Raw genomic sequence first — 20,551 nt, 5'->3', positions numbered from 1 at the left:
AAGCATTGCTACGGAAAACAAAGTAGCGATGCAGACCTGTGGCAGAAATGAAGCATGCTACAGAGAAGTTTTATGGGTGGGGGTATTACAAGCCCCTGCTCTTTGGCTTCTGTTTTTTCCTGTGTAGGCTGCCAATCAGATTTAGGTGGAGACTCTAACCTGCTACACCTGGAGTCCTGCTTATTTAAAGAGGTGCTGGCTGCACTTCATGGCTGCTGCTGCCCAAGGAAAACTACTCCAGTGTTTAGTGTTTGTTTGTTGTTTTTGATTTCAGACGCGGAGTTGCCTCCGCATCTGAGATCGTCAACCCACGCATCTTATGACGTGGCTTGAGTGCGTTACCGCGGAGACCTAGCACGTATGGAGGCTTCACGCCATCCACCATGGCATCCACGCACAACTCCACATGCCCCACCGGGAGCGAACCACATTATAGCGACCACGTGGAGGTTACCCCATGTGACTCTACCCTCCCTAGCAACCGGGCCAATTTGGTTGCTTAAGAGACCTGGCTGGAGTCACACACAGCACACCCTGGGATTTGGAACCCCCCCCCCCCCCCGATTAGTATTTTTAATTGTTGACTAGCTTGTGCAGAACGATTACTCGTGCACATCACTCATTTTTCATCTTTCATTCATTCACTTTTTCGTTAATTTGTTCTTTCTGTCTTTTTCTTTCTTTCTTTCTTTCAGTTTTTCATTAATTCTTTCTTTCATTCTGTTTTTCATTCTTTCTTTTTCTTTTTTCATTTCTATCTATCCTACTCTTTTTATCTATAATATCAATGCCTCCCTTTTGCTATCTTTTTTCTTTCTTTCTATCCTATTCTTTTTATCTACTACATCAATACCTCCCTTATCTTTCTCTCTTTTTGCCCTCTGTCTCATTTCTGTGCTCCATCTCTCCACCCACACATAACTCCGCCCCTCTGTTTACATTCCCCACTCCATATTTGGAGGGCTCAAGGTCCTCAGAGCGTCCGTGTGTGCTCTACAACAAGCATATGTATGTGTGTTGTGTGTGTGGGTGTGTGTGTGTGGTGAATACAGCTGTATTCTGAGGAGCATTGGCTGGCTTGAGCGGAATACTGCTTCCCAAGCCAGGATTTTCCCGTACACCCAGGAGGGGCACCTAAAAGGGGTTACCTGTGTGTGGAGGTAGAGAGAGAGAGAGAAAGAGAGGGAAAGAAAAAGAGAGGGAGGGAGAAAGAGAGAGGGAGCGCATGCAGCAGTGTAAGAGAAAAGGGAGGAGGGAAAACTGGGAAAGCGAGGAAAAAGATAGAGTGAGAGAAAGAAAAAAGGAGAGGAAAGAAATGGAGACCCGGGGGAGCTGTTATCACCTTATGGGAAAGAATGCAAGCAGCCTGTCTGTTTAAAACTGCATGAAGAGAGAAAGACACAGAAGGAGAGCGAGAGAAGGAGAAAATGGGCACAATCTGTAGATTTGCCTGCAAGATAACATGGTCAGAGCTACTTAAAATTTCATTGTTTTTTTTATTGTTTTCTTTTACTATATTGTACAAACTCTCTTTTCCTTTTTCATTCTGTCAAACGTGTTTTTCTCATGATCTTTGTCAGACCTTTCATGGTCAAAGTCATCTGTTGTCCTCTCGGATACCTTTGGGGTCTGACTCGAGAGGATGTTTCTGGAAAGTATTAAGTATGTGATGTTCTGTGTGTTTATGAAGCGCTATGGAGTACTTTCAATAAGAATATGTGTTGAGAATGTTTGATTTGTTTTGTGTGTTGTTGAAAGCTCCAGTGGTAAAATAATGTTCTTTATTTATAAAACAAAGCTGTTGCATAAGTCAATTTTATAGTAATTTTTAAAGAAAAAAGAAGGTTCACAGCAACAAGTTTTGCATTGGGTGTTTAATGCAGTCTAAATACGGTTGACACTAATGAAATGTATAGTGCATTTATAATGGATTTTTGGGAAGAATAATATTGTGTTAAAGTCAAATTGAAAGTCAAAGTCAAGTTTATAGTCATTTTTTCTAATTGGTGAATGCATTATACTATTTAGTTTTGATATTTTGTTGATCAAACACTGATAGTTTGACAATGAAATCACAGTTGTTGGGTGTTTATATGTGTATGCATGCATGTGAAAGTTGCCAGCTGTGGCATTTTATCATGCATGCGTGGTATTTGGATTTCAGCCTCCCGAGACTTAAGGAAGCTTTACTGGTTTAGTTAAGAGAGTCTGCATGTTTTCACCAGTTTACTCTACTGACCACTTTTGTCATTGTGTGATCTGGTATACAAAACACAATTCAATGTCTGAAAGTCCCTGCATTAGATACAACTTATCAAACCAATTGGTATCTGCAAACAAATGATGCTAGAGCTTTTCTGATAACTAACTTCACTTGCCTTAGCCATTTTTGTAATGAAATTTAACCAACTGGTGATTTTTATTTTTTTTAAAAAAAATTTTGTGAATGAAGTCATTTCCCTTCAAGTTCACACAGGTGCCCTAGCAGAGTAACCACAGTTCCATCATTAACTATGAAAATGTTCTTCAAAGTTTGACAACAGAAATTGTCCAAATACTTTTTGTCTCGATTAGAACAATATCTGTTGTGAATGTGAAATGTCTTTTTATGAAATGTTTTGCTTAAATGGTGTTTGTGCTATATTTGTTTAAAATATATGTCACTTGGTTTGATATTTTTCTTTTAATGCAAGACATTCATACATTAAGTAAGTGTCCAACTACTTTTTGGAGCCACTGTATATCTTGGAGGCTACAGTTTGTGTAGAGTGGATGCCTTGTTTAAGCTCTGCTGGCTCTGGAGTGTGGAATGATGATAATTGTCAGTGTTTGTCTGTCTGGGTGGATGCATTTGTACTATTGATGGGCATTTTCGAGCAATGTTGAAGTTGAGTACTCTTATCCACAAAACATTAGTATTCGATTATTTGTAAATTAAAATGTCATTTAAAAATATCAAGTATTATACGTACGTGAAATTTATATTTTGTTACAAAGAATAGTTTCAAAAAAAGCTAACTTCAACAAACTATGGTTTTCTTTTTTTTTTTCTTCTATTGAAATTCATAATTATAAATCATAAGTTTATATAGTTTTGTTTTTTTGTGTAGTTACATAAGATAGTTTTGCTTATCAGTTCACAATATGATCGATATACTTTGTTGTCATTTGTGGAGAAACGCATTATATGTTTAAACACTCTGCAGACACACAAATTTTAATAAAAAAATAATTAGGCTTGTTCAAGTCGTGAATGACTCCGTGCTTTTAGTTAAATCTAAATACTCATTCAAAATGTAAAAGTTGGTCATTTGATGCAGTCTACATTCGCAAAGTTGTAATTTGCAGAAATGGTCAATAAACGAATCAATGAACAAATCGGAATAAATCGGAACAAATCGTTTTGGTGAGCTGATTCAAAATAATCGAGTCACTGAGATTAATCAAAATCACACCACACGCACATCCACAGCGCCCACAGTGGACTCAGTTGTAACGGAAAGTACGGGATAATTCGGCATTGCCTACGGCAGGTAAACATGCAAGGAAAATCAATTTGCAAAATTCGAGTAGTGTTTTTAATAGTTGACTAGCTGGTGCAGAACGATTACTCGATTACTCGTGCATATCACTAATTTGTACAGCCTGCATGTGTGATGCTGCATTTTGGTTTTATTCTGAATTGTGGAAAAAAATTCTCAGTGGGGATCAGTATTGCAAGACTCTGAGTGTGTGTGAGTGTGTCATGACACATGATGTTATCTTCTGCGATCTGTGTTCTGCTGCCACCGACTGACTGATGTGTTTTTACATAGAAAACACACACACCGGCCAAACAAAGACATATCATGGTGCCTGTCTAGTGTAATTGTGTAAGCGTATGATGACAAAGGTGTCTACAACTCATTGAAGGGGTGTTTACATTTTATCTGGACCCCAGACTCTGACACATACAGTAATTCTTAATCTAGGGGGTGGATGTTAGTGAAGATAGGGACCATAGGTGTGACTTTGTTTTCAACACCTTTGTATCACCACGGTAACATTAAAGACACACTAAGTAATTTTTTTCCACCTAAAGAAATGCATAGTATTTTTGACAAATGTGTTAAGTGATGTACATTCACATGAGATGAAGGCTGCAGTCACATCAGCGACCTATAAACAGCTATTTTATGCTACATTAGAGAATTTAGAATTTGGAAGACCCATTTATTCAAAGTGGCTTACATATGTGGAACATCACAAGAAATGTATCATACAGGAGCCAACAATTTTAGCAGTACCGCTAATACAGAGTTACTAAGTAAACCAGAGTAGCACAGAAGCAAGAGTAGAAGTGGTACTGCTGAAAAGTTGACAAAATAGATTTTTTTTTATTTACAGGAGATGTATTTGTTTAGAGCCCTGCTTTTATCATACACTTTCCGTTGTGTAATAAATTAATAATGGCTAAAAAATATCTCTGGAAATAGGGTTTTTCTACAATGGCATTTCTACAATGGCATCAGCTTTTGAGTAATGCTTCATCGACACCTATAGGGGTCAATATAAAGTCTAGTTAAAGTTAAAGTAAACAAAAAATTACATATTGTGCCTTGAACCAATAGTACTGTAAAGCTGTCAAAATTAATTTGAATTTAAAATTAAAAAACTGTGCATTAAATTTGAGATGTGTGCCAAGCACTGACAATTACTTGGGTGGAGGACTTTGCCAGTTGTTTCTTGGTCTTTTATTAGAGTATTGCAGCATACACGTTCACGCAGAACTGTTTTTGCACTCTTTTTCCATTGTTTTTCTATGTAAACATATGCTAGATGGACGTCTTTGACCGTATCGCCATGTCCAGCTGTTTTCTCAGCATCTCGTGCAGGAGCGCTGTGTTTGTAGTATGTGTAAGGTAAAAAAAAAGGGCACCTTTTTCTTGAGACACCTATGTTCAGTTATAAGCACTGAACTGCATCTATATGTTTTAGCACAAGAACATGTTTGGTCTGAATGGCCCCCAAAGCTATTTGTTTTAAAATGCTATCAAATTGAAAGGAATTCCGTTTGGGAATGTTTGTTTTGAGATCCTGCTTTCTGTTCCATTCCATTGTGCTCTGTGTAGCATTCTGATACTTTTGAGTCTGAGCTGCAAATACTGCTTCACAACCAAGTTCAACCGAATACCACTACTCTCTGGGAATATTTTGAAATTTGAGTACTGCAGTAGTTTTGTTGCACTGTTATACATTGAACTGTCTATTGAAAATTCTTTTTTTCTTGTTTTACATTTTACTTAAGATTTGAGAGCATGAACTGGCTAAATCTCTTAATTGTATAATTTATTACCGAATATGCTTATTAAGCCAATAACACGTGTAGCCATGTAAACGCAATAAACAGTGTTCCTTTATCAGTGTAAGGTCATAAACGGCGTAAGAATAAAGCGGTCGACACGGGTAGATTTTTGCCTATTATGCTGATTTTGCATGGCATGTAAACACCTCACTGGCTTATCCAATGTGCACACTTGTTGAGCGCATGTCTCTTCATGGTTTGACGTTAAAAGCAGAGAGTAATGCGATTATTTCAAATCTCATGTAAACATGGTTTTGTTGCTTTGTCAGATTTTTTTAAATAAGCTGAATTTTGGGAGGAATTAGCATTTGGTGTGCATGTAAACGTGCTTAATGTTGATTTAAGAATCTGGTGATCATTGATGTTTTCTAGCATTTCCCCCCTAACTGAAATAGTGTCTTTACATTTTGAATATAATTTGAATTTTGGTAAAATTTTAATGAAAAATTAGAATTTTGTTTCTCAACCTTATTGACGGTCCTTTTGTACTGACTCTTTCCTTCTTTATTCCACAGCCAAGCCACATGAAGGCACCAACTCTCTGAGCAGTGACTCTGGACTCTCTAGCTCCTCCCAGTGGACTGGAGGACTAGTCTCTGGGCTCCAAGTCAGCTACAGCTCTGAGGAGCAGACCCAACTCCAGAGAGCTATCCCTGGACTCAGAATGGAGGAGGAACCACCTTCTCCAGGCATCACACGGCCTGACCCTAAAGCTATCAGTTGTAGAGATGCTGCATTTGATAACTCTAGACACTTAAATGGTGAAGCTATGTTTAAAGAGCGTGAAACAGACATTATAGATGATGACGACGATATCCCCACCCCTAATGATGCAATTGCTGCTGTTTCAGACTCTAAAGAGACACTTTCTTCAAGGGAAAAGTCTGGTTTGTCTTCACTTAGAGGTGAACAAAGATGTCAGAACTCTGTCCAATCAGATGTTGGTCAAGGGGTGAATTCCTCAAACACTCTTACACGCACATCAGTATCTACTGGATATCAGACACATATATGGGTGAAACAGCAGCAGTCGGTATCAACCAGTTCTTACACGCACACTCCATCAGACAGATTGGAAGGAAGGGAGGAGATGGAGCTCTGCAAGGGTGCAAGCAAACCCTCATTACCTGGCAATGGCTTTCCAGAGGCGCAGTCAGAGGCAGACAAGAATGATGAGTTCGCTACGCTTGCTTTGGATATAGATCAATCAATTGAACAGCTTAATCAGCTTATCCTGGACCTAGACCCTGAGTTTGAGCCAGTCCCCACACAGGCAAGGGGTCACATGACCCGTTCAGCCTCCCTGCACACCAATGGAAAGATGCACTCTGGTGGAAGGGCCAAAGACATGCAATCTGGTAAGAGCTAATCCTGACACATTCACCAGACTTGAATAAATAGCTTTGTTGACGACAACCAAGGGGTCAGGGTTTGGCTAGTTAGCTTCTCAGTTAGCTCCTGCTGGTAGAAATGTTACTATACCATTATAATGGCAAAAGCTTCTTTCTCTATTGACGGACATTCAGTAGTAGCCAAGTATTCTGATGAAATCATTTTTGCAAGCAATGAATGAGAATGCTAATGGATAGCCATTTTGAGGTATTATAGACCCTCTTTTTGATGACAACCATTCCCAAAACTTCACTAAGTAGCCAAAAAAAAAAACAAAACAAAAAAAAACAGAGTACTACAGTATTATGGCTTTTTCTTGGACTTGTACCATGGTAGTACCATGGTATTCCTTGAAGTACTCTGGTGTACCATGTAAATACTGTGGTACTTGAATATGGTTATCATTCGGTACCATGATATATATCAAAGCCCCATGGTATCACTATCTGAGACCATCATTGTACCCTTGTTACTGCCAGGGTATGATATTAGCACCTGCCACATAGCAAATGGGGGTACTTTTTGTGCAGTGGCAAGTTATTTTGACGTCTCAGAGTGAAATACGAAAATAAATGCCTTTAGACACACAGACTCATGCTTGAACAAACACACCTGATTATATTTTGATGAACAGATGGAAAAAAGCTGTCATGCCTGTGCCTGATTTGCTGTGTTTTCAGAGATTAAGTGGCGCTCTCCCACTCATGCACACACGTGAGAGCTTCTCACGGAACACGCGCATGTGGAGAATTTTCACTCTTTCTTCTCTGACAGTCGTGTGGAAGCAATTCGCAAGAATAGTGTCGTATATGTGAACGCTGCAAATGATTTCCGACCACCTCATGAGGTGCTCTGAGTTTAGCTTTATTTTAATGGAGCAGTTTGTGTTTTACAGTACATGCATTTTGAATGCAACTATGCAGGTTCACTTCATTTTGGCATTACAAATCCAGATATTTGTTGCTGTATATGTTACCAATAGGCCTGGGATCGATGACGTTTTCACATATCGATAATCGGAAGATTTTCCAGATGATTATCGATATATATTTGTTTTTTTTTTCAGATATAAATAGGGCTGCTTGTTGCACAATAGTCTTTGTCTTTTCAAACATATTTCTTAACACAACTTTTGTAAAGTATGAGAGGCAGGGTTAATCAAAGTGGGTTTTAAAATTTAAAACAATTATTTTCCATGAAGGTACGTTTGCCCACACCACAGGCTCGCCATCTCCGGAGGCTGTTAATAATTCTGCAGCGCCACGGAGCTCAAATTTCATAGTTTTCCATTACATGTGACCCAAATCATTATCAAAGGATAGATTATTTACTCTAGTCAATACTGGTTGATACAAGTATGTCTTTTTGTGGTTTGACAGCTTGAATGGAAGACCTTTTACAATGCTACAGTACATACAGGGAAATTGCATAATAAACGTTGCCATTTCTAATCATTAAGTTTGCACATTTACACCAGTTTCATACACAAAGAAGTACAAAAACGTTTGTAACTTTGGACTGCCATCAGCTCATAATGTGTGTAATGTGTGTGTAATATCTTGTCCATGCCGTGACCGACTTCAGTAAATGTTATTCAATAAATGCCCCCTTGTGGTCTCCCAAAGCTATTACATCAGATTACATTGAATGGAAGGCAACTGTCAGTGTATTGAAAGCACACAGATTAGGCTTCTAATTCAAATGTCGGCTTATGTTAATATATTGATAAATAATAAATAAAATAGTGCCGATCAGTAATCAATATATCGATATTTTATTACATCCCTAATTACCGTAAGCAAAGGGCATGCAGCGAAATTGGAACTTCAGGTGATTTGTCATGTGTAGTCATAATAATTCAGTACAGCTTTAGAAATGGTGCTTGAACAAAAAGTTTATCTTCTGTACTTGTCTACTTTTTAGCCTCTGTGTATGTTGCAAATTTACCATTATGATAATAATAATATTATGATATTATGATGTGTTATATATGCTCTACTATATACAGTATGGTTTATATGTGTTCATTTCTACTATATATATAGTATATAGTACAAAAAACATATAATCTATACAGTATATGAAAAATAAAAGTGGCTGGTTAAATTTGGCATTCACCAGCCACTGTGGCAGATGGGCAAAAAAGTTAATTTTCGTACCATGTTTACTGCCCCAGTGCTGTTTGTAAGGGGTCACAGACTCTATATACACTGTCTACAATTTTTGTACTTGCCCAATATGGCTACCTGTGTAGTCCAGTCTCTTTTAAATGTGATGTTTGAAATTTATATTGGCAGGGACTTAATTTAAGCTAACGAATGCACACAAGTAGACATATACGATATACAATAGTCCTCTGTGTGCAGCTCCTGACAGGTATAGCTAAAGAAAATAAAGCCCTGCCTTCATTTCATATTTTCATTTCTGTGAATGAGTGTGTGTGTGTGTGGATGGGCGGGTTTGGGTGGTTTTCAAGGACCTTTTTTAGGTTACAAACTGGTAATTACAAGGGTATTATGCTATAAATGTGGTTTATGAGGACATTTCTAGTGTCCCCATAATTCAAATTGCTTAAAAAACATACTAAATGATGTTTTGTTTTTTTGAAAATGTAAAAAAGTTTAGGGGTAGGGTTAGGGGATAGAATCTATAGTTCGTACAATATAAAAATCCTTATGTCTATGAAGAGTCCTCATAAAGATAGCCGCACCAACGTGTGTGTGTGTGTGTGTGTGCACGTGCACAAATGTGTGTCTTTGCTTGAGCATGTAAACATCCAGGTCTGGTATGTAATGCTTGCATAGTGTAAATGTGACCTCTGAACTGCTTCTTTGTTTAAAAATTGACACAATCGTATTTCTAACGGTGTTAGAAAAACACAGCCCTTGACAAGTATGGCAACTATTTAGTGACACCCTAATTATGTTATTTTGTCAGTTTGTCTTTACTAAACACATCTGTTTAAACCCATACAGTCTTCACAAACTCAATACTATGGATCCTATGACCTATGCACGTTGAGCGGTTCATGTTTCTTTTGATGTTTAGAAGTTTATTTTTGGGCTTGCAAGACTTCTCATTTTAGTTGCCATATTCTAGCTGGCAGCTCACTGTTTACCTTGTGTAAATGACTTAACATACACCGTACAGTATCAGCAGTCTGACTAAAAGTCCAACAGAGAATGTGTGAGTGAATAAACTGTAATGTTTACACAGCTGATATGATGAGGGTGAGAAACGACAGCTTGCATATCTCCACTGCAGATTCATGCAGCTTGCATTGCTATTAACAGCGCAAGCAACAGTCACGTTTGACTTGCTTTAGTTGCTTATATTCTCTGTAGACCTCTGGGCATCTTGATTTGTATCAGAGCACTTTACAAGAATTTTGACTTTTGGTGAAATCCAATCAGAAGACAGGCCATGTCTGATGTCCTTTGTGAACGCAAAGTGCTCCAGGCCATTTTATTTTCACTTTTACGTAATTCCAAATATATTTAACCTTTACAGGTTATTATACCAAACTAATATTTCATGTATAGAACAAGTGCAACTTAAAGGGATACTTCGCACAAAAATATAACTTATGCCATCATTTACTTAATCTCATGTTCCAAACCTGTTTGACTTTCTTTCGTCCTTGGAACAAAAAAATCGATATTTATCAGAATTTTTGAGACTGACAGACTCAATTGCCATTTACTTCTGTTGTTTGGAAAAAAGAAGCAGCATCAATACGTTATAGATGAGTGTGAGTAAATGATGGCAGAATTTTTTGCTTGAATTAAACCTTTGTGTCATGTGATCCATGACTAGTCAAAGCACAAGACCCCATGTTGACCAGTCGCAGAACTAATCGACTAGTCTGTGCAAGCCTCTGTTTATGTGTGCTCTAGACGTTTATCCTGCATTGCACAAGTCCCCTGTCCAATCACTAAAAAGATCCCATGATCCTAGATTGTTCTGGAACAGACTATAGCTGCAAGCCCCAAGTCAAAGAGCTCTGGCACTAAGACATCTGGTATGGAGTGGTCTTTGATTAGAAGAGTTAATTGATCCTGATGAACAGAGATGAATGCAGAGTGTTATTATTACTGTAGTGTGTCACCTGATATATGTCCTATGGTGCAAGTATGTGTGTGTGTTTGTGTTTGATTACATAGTGTAAGGGCTGAGGAATGCCTTTGAAGTGAGCCACTACTGACAGATAACATGTTGTCATTCCCCATCGCTGAGTCTCTATAAAGAATTTTGTTTGTCTGTAGAATGTTAGTATACAAAGCCAGTACTGTTTGTGCATTCTTACCATGTTTTCATTATCATTATGAATCACTGAAGGTATGTACTGATAATTTCTTATATAAATGCCAAAGATATTTTGTCATGGTTTTAGAAAATGATGTTTTTATAGGGTGCATTGTACAGTATGATAGCCCTGATTGCTTATGTAAAGTTATATGCCTCTTCTCAGGGATCTTATCAAAACAAGCATTGTTTGAGAATATGTTATTTTAGTTCTCTGTTTGTAACTATGTTTCATTTTGCTTGTTGGTGTTTTAGTGTTAGAAAAGCATGGCTAAGAGTCAGATATTTCTATTTTTTCCTTTACTGTAAATATAATGTTTTTGTATGGTATGTCCACACAGACAGTATCCCATTGCTGAACGGATATTCTGAATGACTGGACAGAGTGGAGTGTGAGCAGTCATTCTGTGAATGTCCATTAAATAAATGTTTTTGTTTTGTTTTTTTTCCTGTGTCCCTTTCACTCTCTTTACAGGTTGGAGGCAAAAACAGCTCAGTGATGTCTCTGAATACTCAATACTACGGAGTGCAGGTAGTGATCTAACCCAGAACATCCAGACCTTTGCCATCTGCAAGCCATCTCAGGTATGCAGATGCACATACACCCATACTGATGAACATATTTTGAAGAATGCTTCACTTTATATATATATATATATATATATATATATACAGGTGCATCTCAATAAATTAGAATGTCGTGGAAAAGTTCATTTATTTCAGTAATTCAACTCAAATTGTGAAACTCGTGTATTAAATAAATTCAATGCACACAGACTGAAGTAGTTTAAGTCTTTGGTTCTTTTAAAAGTGATGATTTTGGCTCACATTTAACAAAAACCCACCAATTCACTATCTCAAAAAATTAGAATATGGTGACATGCCAATCAGCTAATCAACTCAAAACACCTGCAAAGGTTTCCTGAGCCTTCAAAATGGTCTCTCAGTTTGGTTCCTAGGCTACACAATCATGGGGAAGACTGCTGATCTGACAGTTGTCCAGAAGACAATCATTGACACCCTTCACAAGGAGGGTAAGCCACAAACATTCATTGCCAAAGAAGCTGGCTGTTCACAGAGTGCTGTATCCAAGCATGTTAACAGAAAGTTGAGTGGAAGGGAAAAGTGGGGAAGAAAAAGATGCACAACCAACCGAGAGAACCGCAGCCTTATGATTGTCAAGCAAAATCGATTCAAGAATTTTGGTGAACTTCACAAGGAATGGACTGAGTCTGGGGTCAAGGCATCAAGAGCCACCACACACAGACATGTCAAGGAATTTGACTACAGTTGTCGTATTCCTCTTGTTATTCCACTCCTGAACCACAGACAACGTCAGAGGCGTCTTACCTGGGCTAAGGAGAAGAAGAACTGGACTGTTGCCCAGTGGTCCAAAGTCCTCTTTTCAGATGAGAGCAAGTTTTGTATTTCATTTGGAAACAAAGGTCCTAGAGTCTGGAGGAAGGGTGGAGAAGCTCATAGCCCAAGTTGCTTGAAGTCCAGTGTTAAGTTTCCACAGTCTGTGATGATTTGGGGTGCAATGTCATCTGCTGGTGTTGGTCCATTGTGTTTTTTGAAAACCAAAGTCACTGCACCCATTTACCAAGAAATTTTGGAGCACTTCATGCTTCCTTCTGCTGACCAGCTTTTTAAAGATGCTGATTTCATTTTCCAGCAGGATTTGGCACCTGCCCACACTGCCAAAAGCACCAAAAGTTGGTTAAATGACCATGGTGTTGGTGTGCTTGACTGGCCAGCAAACTCACCAGACCTGAACCCCATAGAGAATCTATGGGGTATTGTCAAGAGGAAAATGAGAAACAAGAGACCAAAAAATGCAGATGAGCTGAAGGCCACTGTCAAAGAAACCTGGGCTTCCATACCACCTCAGCAGTGCCACAAACTGATCACCTCCATGCCACGCCGAATTGAGGCAGTAATTAAAGCAAAAGGAGCCCCTACCAAGTATTGAGTACATATACAGTAAATGAACATACTTTCCAGAAGGCCAACAATTCACTAAAAATGTTTTTTTTTTATTGGTCTTATGATGTATTCTAATTTGTTGAGATAGTGAATTGGTGGGTTTTTGTTAAATGTGAGCCAAAATCATCACAATTAAAAGAACCAAAGACTTAAACTACTTCAGTCTGTGTGCATTGAATTTATTTAATACACGAGTTTCACAATTTGAGTTGAATTACTGAAATAAATGAACTTTTCCACGACATTCTAATTTATTGAGATGCACCTGTATATACACACACAGTTGTGCTCAAACGTTTGCATACCCTGGCAGAAATTGTGAAATTTTGGCATTGATCTTGAAAATATGACTGATCATGCAAAAAAAAAAAAATCTTTTATTTAAGGATAGTGATCATATGAAGCCATTTATTATCACATAGTTGTTTGGCTCCTTTTTAAATCCTAATGATAACTGAAATCACCCAAATGGCCCTGATCATAAGTTTACATACCCTTGCATGTTTGGCCTTGTTACAGACACACAAGGTGACACACACAGGTTTAAATGACAATTAAAGGTTAATTTCCCACATCTGTGGCTTTTAAAATTGCAGTTAGTGTCTGTGTATAAATAGTCAATGAGTTTGTTAGCTCTCACGTGGATGCACTGAGCAGGCTAGATACTGAGCCATGGGGAGCAGAAAAGAACTGTCAAAAGACCTGCGTAACAAGGTAATGGAACTATATAAAGATGGAAAAGGATATAAAAATATATCCAAAGCCTTGAAAATGCCAGTCAGTACTGTTCAATCACTTATTAAGAAGTGGAAAATTCTGGGATCTCTTGATACCAAGCCAAGGTCAGGTAGACCAAGAAAGATTTCAGCCACAACTGCCAGGTAACCTCAGGAGAAAAACAAGCTGCTCTGGAAAAAGATGGTGTGGTTGTTTCAAGGAGCACAATACGACGATACTTGAACAAAAATGAGCTGCATGGTCGAGTTGCCAGAAAGAAGCCAGTGCCACAAAATAGCCCGGTTACAATATGCCCGACAACACCTTGACACGCCTCACAGCTTCTGGCACACTCTAATTTGGAGTGATGAGACCAAAATAGAGCTTTATTGTCACAACCATAAGCACTATGTTTGGAGAGGGGTCAACAAGTATTGTTGTTTTTTTTTGCATGATCAGTCATATTTTCAAAATCAGTATTTATGTATGTACAGTGCATCCGGAAAGTATTCACAGCGCTTCACTTTTTCCACATTTTGTTATGTTACAGCCTGTCCAAAATTGATTAAATTCATTATTTTCCTCAAAATTCTACAAACAATACCCCATAATGACAACGTGAAAGAGGTTTGTTTGAAATCTTTGCAAATTTATTACAAATAAAAAATGAAAAAAATCACATGTACATAAGTATTCACAGCCTTTGCTCAATACTTTGTTGAAGCACCTTTGGCACCAATTACAGCCTCAAGTCTTTTTGAGTATGATGCTACAAGCTTGGCACACCTATTTTTGGGCAGTTTCTCCCATTCTTCTTTGCAGCACCACTCAAACTCCATCAGGTTGGATGGGGAGCGTCGGTACACAGCCATTTTCAGATCTCTCCAGAGATGTTCAGTCGGGTTCAAGTCTGGGCTCTGGCTGGGCCACTCAAGGACATTCACAGAGTTGTCCCGTAGCCACTCCTTTGTTATCTTGGCTGTGTGCTTAGGGTCGTTGTCCTGTTGGAAGATGAACCTTTGCCCCAGTCTGAGGTCCAGAGCGCTCTGGAGCAGGTTTTCATCAAGGATGTCTCTGTACATTGCTGCATTCATCTTTCCCTCGATCCTGATTAGTCTCCCAGTTCCTGCCGCTGAAAAACATCCCCACAGCATGATGCTGCCACCACCATGCTTCACTGTAGGGATGGTATTGGCCAGGTGATGAGAGGTGCCTGGTTTCCTCTAGACATGACGCTTGCCATTCAGGCCAAAGAGTTCAATCTTTGTTTCTCATGGTCTGAGAGTCCTTCAGGTGCCTTTTGGCAAACTCCAGGTGGGCTGTCATGTTCCTTTTACTGAGGAGTGGCTTCTGTCTGGCCACTCTACCATACAGGCCTGATTGGTGGAGTGCTGCAGAGATGGTTTTCTTCTGGAAGGTTCTTCTCTCTCCACAGAGAAATGCTGGAGCTCTGTCAGAGTGACCATCGGGTTCTTGGTCACCTCCCTGACTAAGGCCCTTCTCCCCCGATCGCTCAGTTTGGCCGGGCGGCCAGCTCAAGGAAGAGTACTGGTGGTTCCAAACTTCTTCCATTTACAGATGGAGGCCACTGTGCTCATTGGGACCTTCAATGCTGCAGAAATGTTTCTGTACACTTCCCCAGATCTGTGCCTTGATACAATCCTGTCTCGGAGGTCTACAGACAATTCCTTGGACTTCATGGCTTGGTTTGTGCTCTGACATGCACTGTTAACTATGGGACCTTATATAGACAGGTGTGTGCCTTTCCAAATCATGTCCAATCAACTGAATTTACCACAGGTGGACTCCAATCAAGTTGTAGAAACATCTCAAGGATGATCAGTGGAAACAGGATGCACCTGAGCTCAATTTTGAGTGTCATGGCAAAGGCTGTGAATACTTATGTACATGTGATTTTTTTCGTTTTTTTATTTTTAATAAATTTGCAAAGATTTCAAACAAACATCTTTCACGTTGTCATTATGGGGTATTGTTTGTAGAATTTTGAGGAAAATAATGAATTTAATCCATTTTGGAATAAGGCTGTAACATAACAAAATGTGGAAAAAGTGAAGCGCTGTGAATACTTTCTGGATGCACTGTGTGTATATATATATATATATATATATATATATATATATATATATATATATATATATATATATATATTGAGATGCACCTGTGTATATATATATGCATATATATATATATATATATAGAATGTCGTGGAAAAGTTCATTTATTTCAGTAATTCAACTCAAATTGTGAAACTCGTGTATTAAATAAATTCAATGCACACAGACTGAAGTAGTTTAAGTCTTTGGTTCTTTTAATTGTGATGATTTTGGCTCACATTTAACAAAAACCCACCAATTCACTATCTCAACAAATTAGAATATGGTGACATGCCAATCAGCTAATCAACTCAAAACACCTGCAAAGGTTTCCTGAGCCTTCAAAATGGTCTCTCAGTTTGGTTCACTAGGCTACACAATCATGGGGAAGACTGCTGATCTGACAGCTGTCCAGAAGACAATCATTGACACCCTTCACAAGGAGGGTAAGCCACTAACATTCATTGCCAAAGAAGCTGGCTGTTCACAGAGTGCTGTATCCAAGCATGTTAACAGAAAGTTGAGTGGAAGGAAAAAGTGTGGAAGAAAAAGATGCACAACCAACCGAGAGAACCGCAGCCTTACGATTGTCAAGCAAAATCGATTCAAGAATTTGGGTGAACTTCACAAGGAATGGACTGAGGCTGGGGTCAAGGCATCAAGAGCCACCACACACAGACGTGTCAAGGAATTTGGCTACAGTTGTCGTATTCCTCTTGTTAAGCCACTCCTGAACCACAGACAACGTCAGAGGCGTCTTACCTGGGCTAAGGAGAAGAACTGGACTGTTGCCCAGTGGTCCAAAATCCTCTTTTCAGATGAGAGCAAGTTTTGTATTTCATTTGGAAACCAAGGTCCTAGAGTCTGGAAGAAGGGTGGAGAAACTCATAGCCCAAGTTGCTTGAAGTCCAGTGTTAAGTTTCCACAGTCTGTGATGATTTGGGGTGCAATGTCATCTGCTGGTGTTGGTCCATTGTGTTTTTTGAAAACCAAAGTCACTGCACCCGTTTACCAAGAAAATTTGGAGCACTTCATGCTTCCTTCTGCTGACCAGCTTTTTAAAGATGCTGATTTCATTTTCCAGCAGGATTTGGCACCTGCCCACACTGCTAAAAGCACCAAAAGTTGGTTAAATGACCATGGTGTTGGTGTGCTTGACTGGCCAGCAAACTCACCAGACCTGAACCCCATAGAGAATCTATGGGGTATTGTCAAGAGGAAAATGAGAAACAAGAGACCAAAAAATGCAGATGAGCTGAAGGCCACTGTCAAAGAAACCTGGGCTTCCATACCACCTCAGCAGTGCCACAAACTGATCACCTCCATGCCACGCCGAATTGAGGCAGTAATTAAAGCAAAAGGAGCCCCTACCAAGTATTGAGTACATATACAGTAAATGAACATACTTTCCAGAAGGCCAACAATTCACTAAAAATGTTTTTTTTTTATTGGTCTTATGATGTATTCTAATTTTTTGAGATAGTGAATTGGTGGGTTTTTGTTAAATGTGAGCCAAAATCATCACAATTAAAAGAACCAAAGATTTAAACTACTTCAGTCTGTGTGCATTGAATTTATTTAATACACGAGTTTCACAATTTGAGTTGAATTACTGAAATAAATGAACTTTTCCACGACATTCTAATTTATTGAGATGCACCTGTGTATATATATATATATATGTTAGGGCTAAAAAAGCAGACAAAATATCGGGTTCCACTTCTGTCAGCCAAGAACAGAAAGCTGAGTTTGCAGTGGGGCTACCATCTGTGTACCTCAGCAGAAATCAGGATTCATCAGACCAGGCTTTGTTTTTCCATTCTTCAACTGTCCAGTTTTGGTGAGCCTGTGCCCACTGCAGCCTCAGCTTTCTGTTCTTGGCTGACAGAAGTGGAACCCGATGTCATGTTCTGCTGTTGTAGCCTATCTGCCTCAAGGTTCGACGCGTTGTGCATTCTGAGATGCTATTCTGCTCACTACAATTGTACAGAGTGGTTATTTGACTTACAGTAGCCTTTTTGTCAGCTTGATCCACTCTGGCCATCCTCCATTGACCTCTCTCATCAACAAGCGTTTCCGTCTGCAGAACTACTGCTCTCTGGTTTGTGGCCTCATTCTGAGTAAACTCAAGAGACTGTTGTGTGCGAAAATCCCAGGAGATCAGCAGTTACCAAAATACTCAAACCAGCCTGTCTGGCACCAAAAATCATGCCACGGTTGAAATCACTGAGATCATATTATTTCCCCATTCTGATGGTTGATGTGAATATTAACTGAAGTTCTTTACCCGTATATGCATGATTTATGCATTGCACTGCTGCCACTTGATTGACTGATTAGATAACACTGTGTAACACAATTTTTGTTCCTGGGTAGTAAGTGTTATTTCCTAATTGCTTATGCCTCAAAAGTATAGAAAATGGCTATTATTCCCCACAAACTTTGCTTTTGTGACCAGGACAGTGATATTTAGAAATTTACCTATTTCCAATGAGAAAACGGGCGAATTTGTGTCTTTTCGTTCACATAAAGTCAGAAAAAAACAACATATGAATCCAAATTAACATGTATTTATACTAAGTAATACAAAAATGACTACAAAAGATTTAGAAGTGAGTAGTTTTTCGAGATTTACAATTATACTGTACGAATCAGCCCCCAGATGCACTCCTCATATTTCAAGGAGTCCAGCAAGGTCTTGATGCTGTTGTAATCCTCTTTGAGGTGCATGGAATGAGCCAGGGGAAGAGATGGGTACTTGTTACCATTATGGAGCAGCACGGCTTTGAGGCTCCTCGATGAGCTGTCAATGAAGAGGTGCCACTCATTCTGGTTACAGGCGATTCTGATTGCCTCGAACAGACTGGTCACATTGTGACAGAAGCAGAGCCCATCTTGATGGGTGAAGAACCTGGAAAATGGTTGGTGATGCTTCCTTTGATCTGCAACTTGCACACTTTCATCAAACAAGTTCCACTGCTTGAGCCTAGACGTCAAAAGCTCGGCATTGGACTTGGTGAGAACAAGATCTCTAATCAAGTCGTTGAGGTCTTTTTGGTTGGGGTAGTATGGGTTTCTCTCCTCAGCTCCACCTCTGAAATTGTCATCTGGATCTACAAAGTCTTCCTCGCTCTCTGACTTGCTGCTCTCTTCTAAAGACGGCTGCTCTCTCTCCGGAGGAGTGGGTACGGGGAGCTCATGGCAGTGTGACACCAGGGCAATGGATGAAGGAAGGTCTGGATATGTGATAGCAGGTGCATTCTTGCCAGTCCAACGTTTGGAAGGGTCCACCATGTAGAAGTAGCAGTTGCCCGAGTGGTCAGTGGGTTCCCGCAAAATTCTTGGGATAGTGAACTTCATGGCTCTCTTTTCCCCTCTGTACCATCCTACAAAAATACATTTATTTCACCTATGACTAATGTGTAAGAGATTCTCGCAACATTTTTCATATATGATATATTTTTTCAATAACATTGAAAATTGTAAAAACATTTTAATATTTAAAAACTTTTACAATTTAAATGTTTATTTTATTTTTTATAACATATAATTCCGAGCAACAATTGTCCATCTTACCTTCCAGAGTTTTTTTTGCAGTGCTCGCAGGTGAAATGAGGTGCCCAGGGTTTGTCTTGATCCCCGACAGGCATGCCAAAATATGCCTTGTAGGCCTCACACATCTTAGCAGATGCTTCCACGGAGTACTTTTTCACTCTTATCTTGATAAATTGGCCGCAGACATAGCAAAATGCATCTGCCGGATGCTTGCAGCCTCTTGTTGCCATCTCAGAAAAATGCAGATATGTATTCACTTAGGCAACTGGAACTTAACTGAACTGGTGGGCTTAAGGCTCCTGTTTTTATATTACTAGAAAGTTCTAGAAAGTTCCAGAAGTTACTCCAAATTTACTCAGCACTGAATCTATCTGGAATGTTCTGGAAAATAGGTAAATTTCAAAATATCACTGTCCTGGTCACAAAAGCAAATTTTGTGGGGAATAATAGCCATTTTCTATATTTTTGAGGCATAAGAAATTAGGAAATAACACTCACTACCCAGGAACCAAAAAATAAATAAATAAATAAAACATTTGTTTCACGGTGTAATCACATGAAGAAGTAGGTGTACAGGTGTACCTAATAAAGTGGTTGGTGAGTATACACAGTACACATATATACAGTTGAAAGTCTGTACAAAGTTATATTTTAACTTGATCAAGCTTAACTTGCATTGAACTTGGAACATTCCAAAAACAATGCCTCATATTTGTTTTTTGTCTGTTTCAGCGAAGTCTGTATCACACTGACAGAGCTGAGTTTGGTGACCTCACTCCAGAGGTTGACAGTCCACCATGGGAGGGCCTTAACCAAGTTCCACCCACACCAGCTTTCCCTGTGTCACCTCCCACTCCATATGGTAAGAGTGACACTTTGTTTGTATTGTGAGTGTGTGAGACGTAGACATTTGCATTTAACAGTCACCTTCACCAAGAATGAATGGCACCTGCTGATAGCATTGTTTATTTGCATGTGCTGTCTACTGTTTTAGCAGCGATTTACTAACAGAATAATTCAAATTTTATTCACTTAAAAAATTACCCTAATATATCCATGTTATTTGCACACGATAACATGATAATACCTTGGTTATACCGTTTTTGGACACTGTCATCATGATGGTTAAACCACAGTA

At 39.0% G+C, this 20,551-nt stretch overlaps 1 protein-coding gene across 4 annotated transcripts in view; it reads left to right on the top strand.

Annotated features, from left to right (window-relative positions):
• LOC127410373 (tensin-3-like) overlaps window positions 1–20,551 on the top strand; it is a 75,003-nt gene that overhangs the window by 26,609 nt on the left and 27,843 nt on the right. For all 4 annotated transcript variants that reach the window (XM_051645604.1, XM_051645603.1, XM_051645602.1 and 1 more), the window contains 3 exons: window positions 5,860–6,702; window positions 11,517–11,626; window positions 20,146–20,275. In XM_051645604.1, the coding sequence (XP_051501564.1) occupies window positions 5,860–6,702; window positions 11,517–11,626; window positions 20,146–20,275 (1,083 nt within the window). The remainder of the gene's footprint in view (window positions 1–5,859; window positions 6,703–11,516; window positions 11,627–20,145; window positions 20,276–20,551) is intronic.

This window comes from Myxocyprinus asiaticus, chromosome 19 (genome assembly GCF_019703515.2).
Source record: "Myxocyprinus asiaticus isolate MX2 ecotype Aquarium Trade chromosome 19, UBuf_Myxa_2, whole genome shotgun sequence".
In the NCBI taxonomy this organism is placed as follows: domain Eukaryota; kingdom Metazoa; phylum Chordata; class Actinopteri; order Cypriniformes; family Catostomidae; genus Myxocyprinus; species Myxocyprinus asiaticus.
This window is presented reverse-complemented; position numbering and strand designations above follow the sequence as displayed.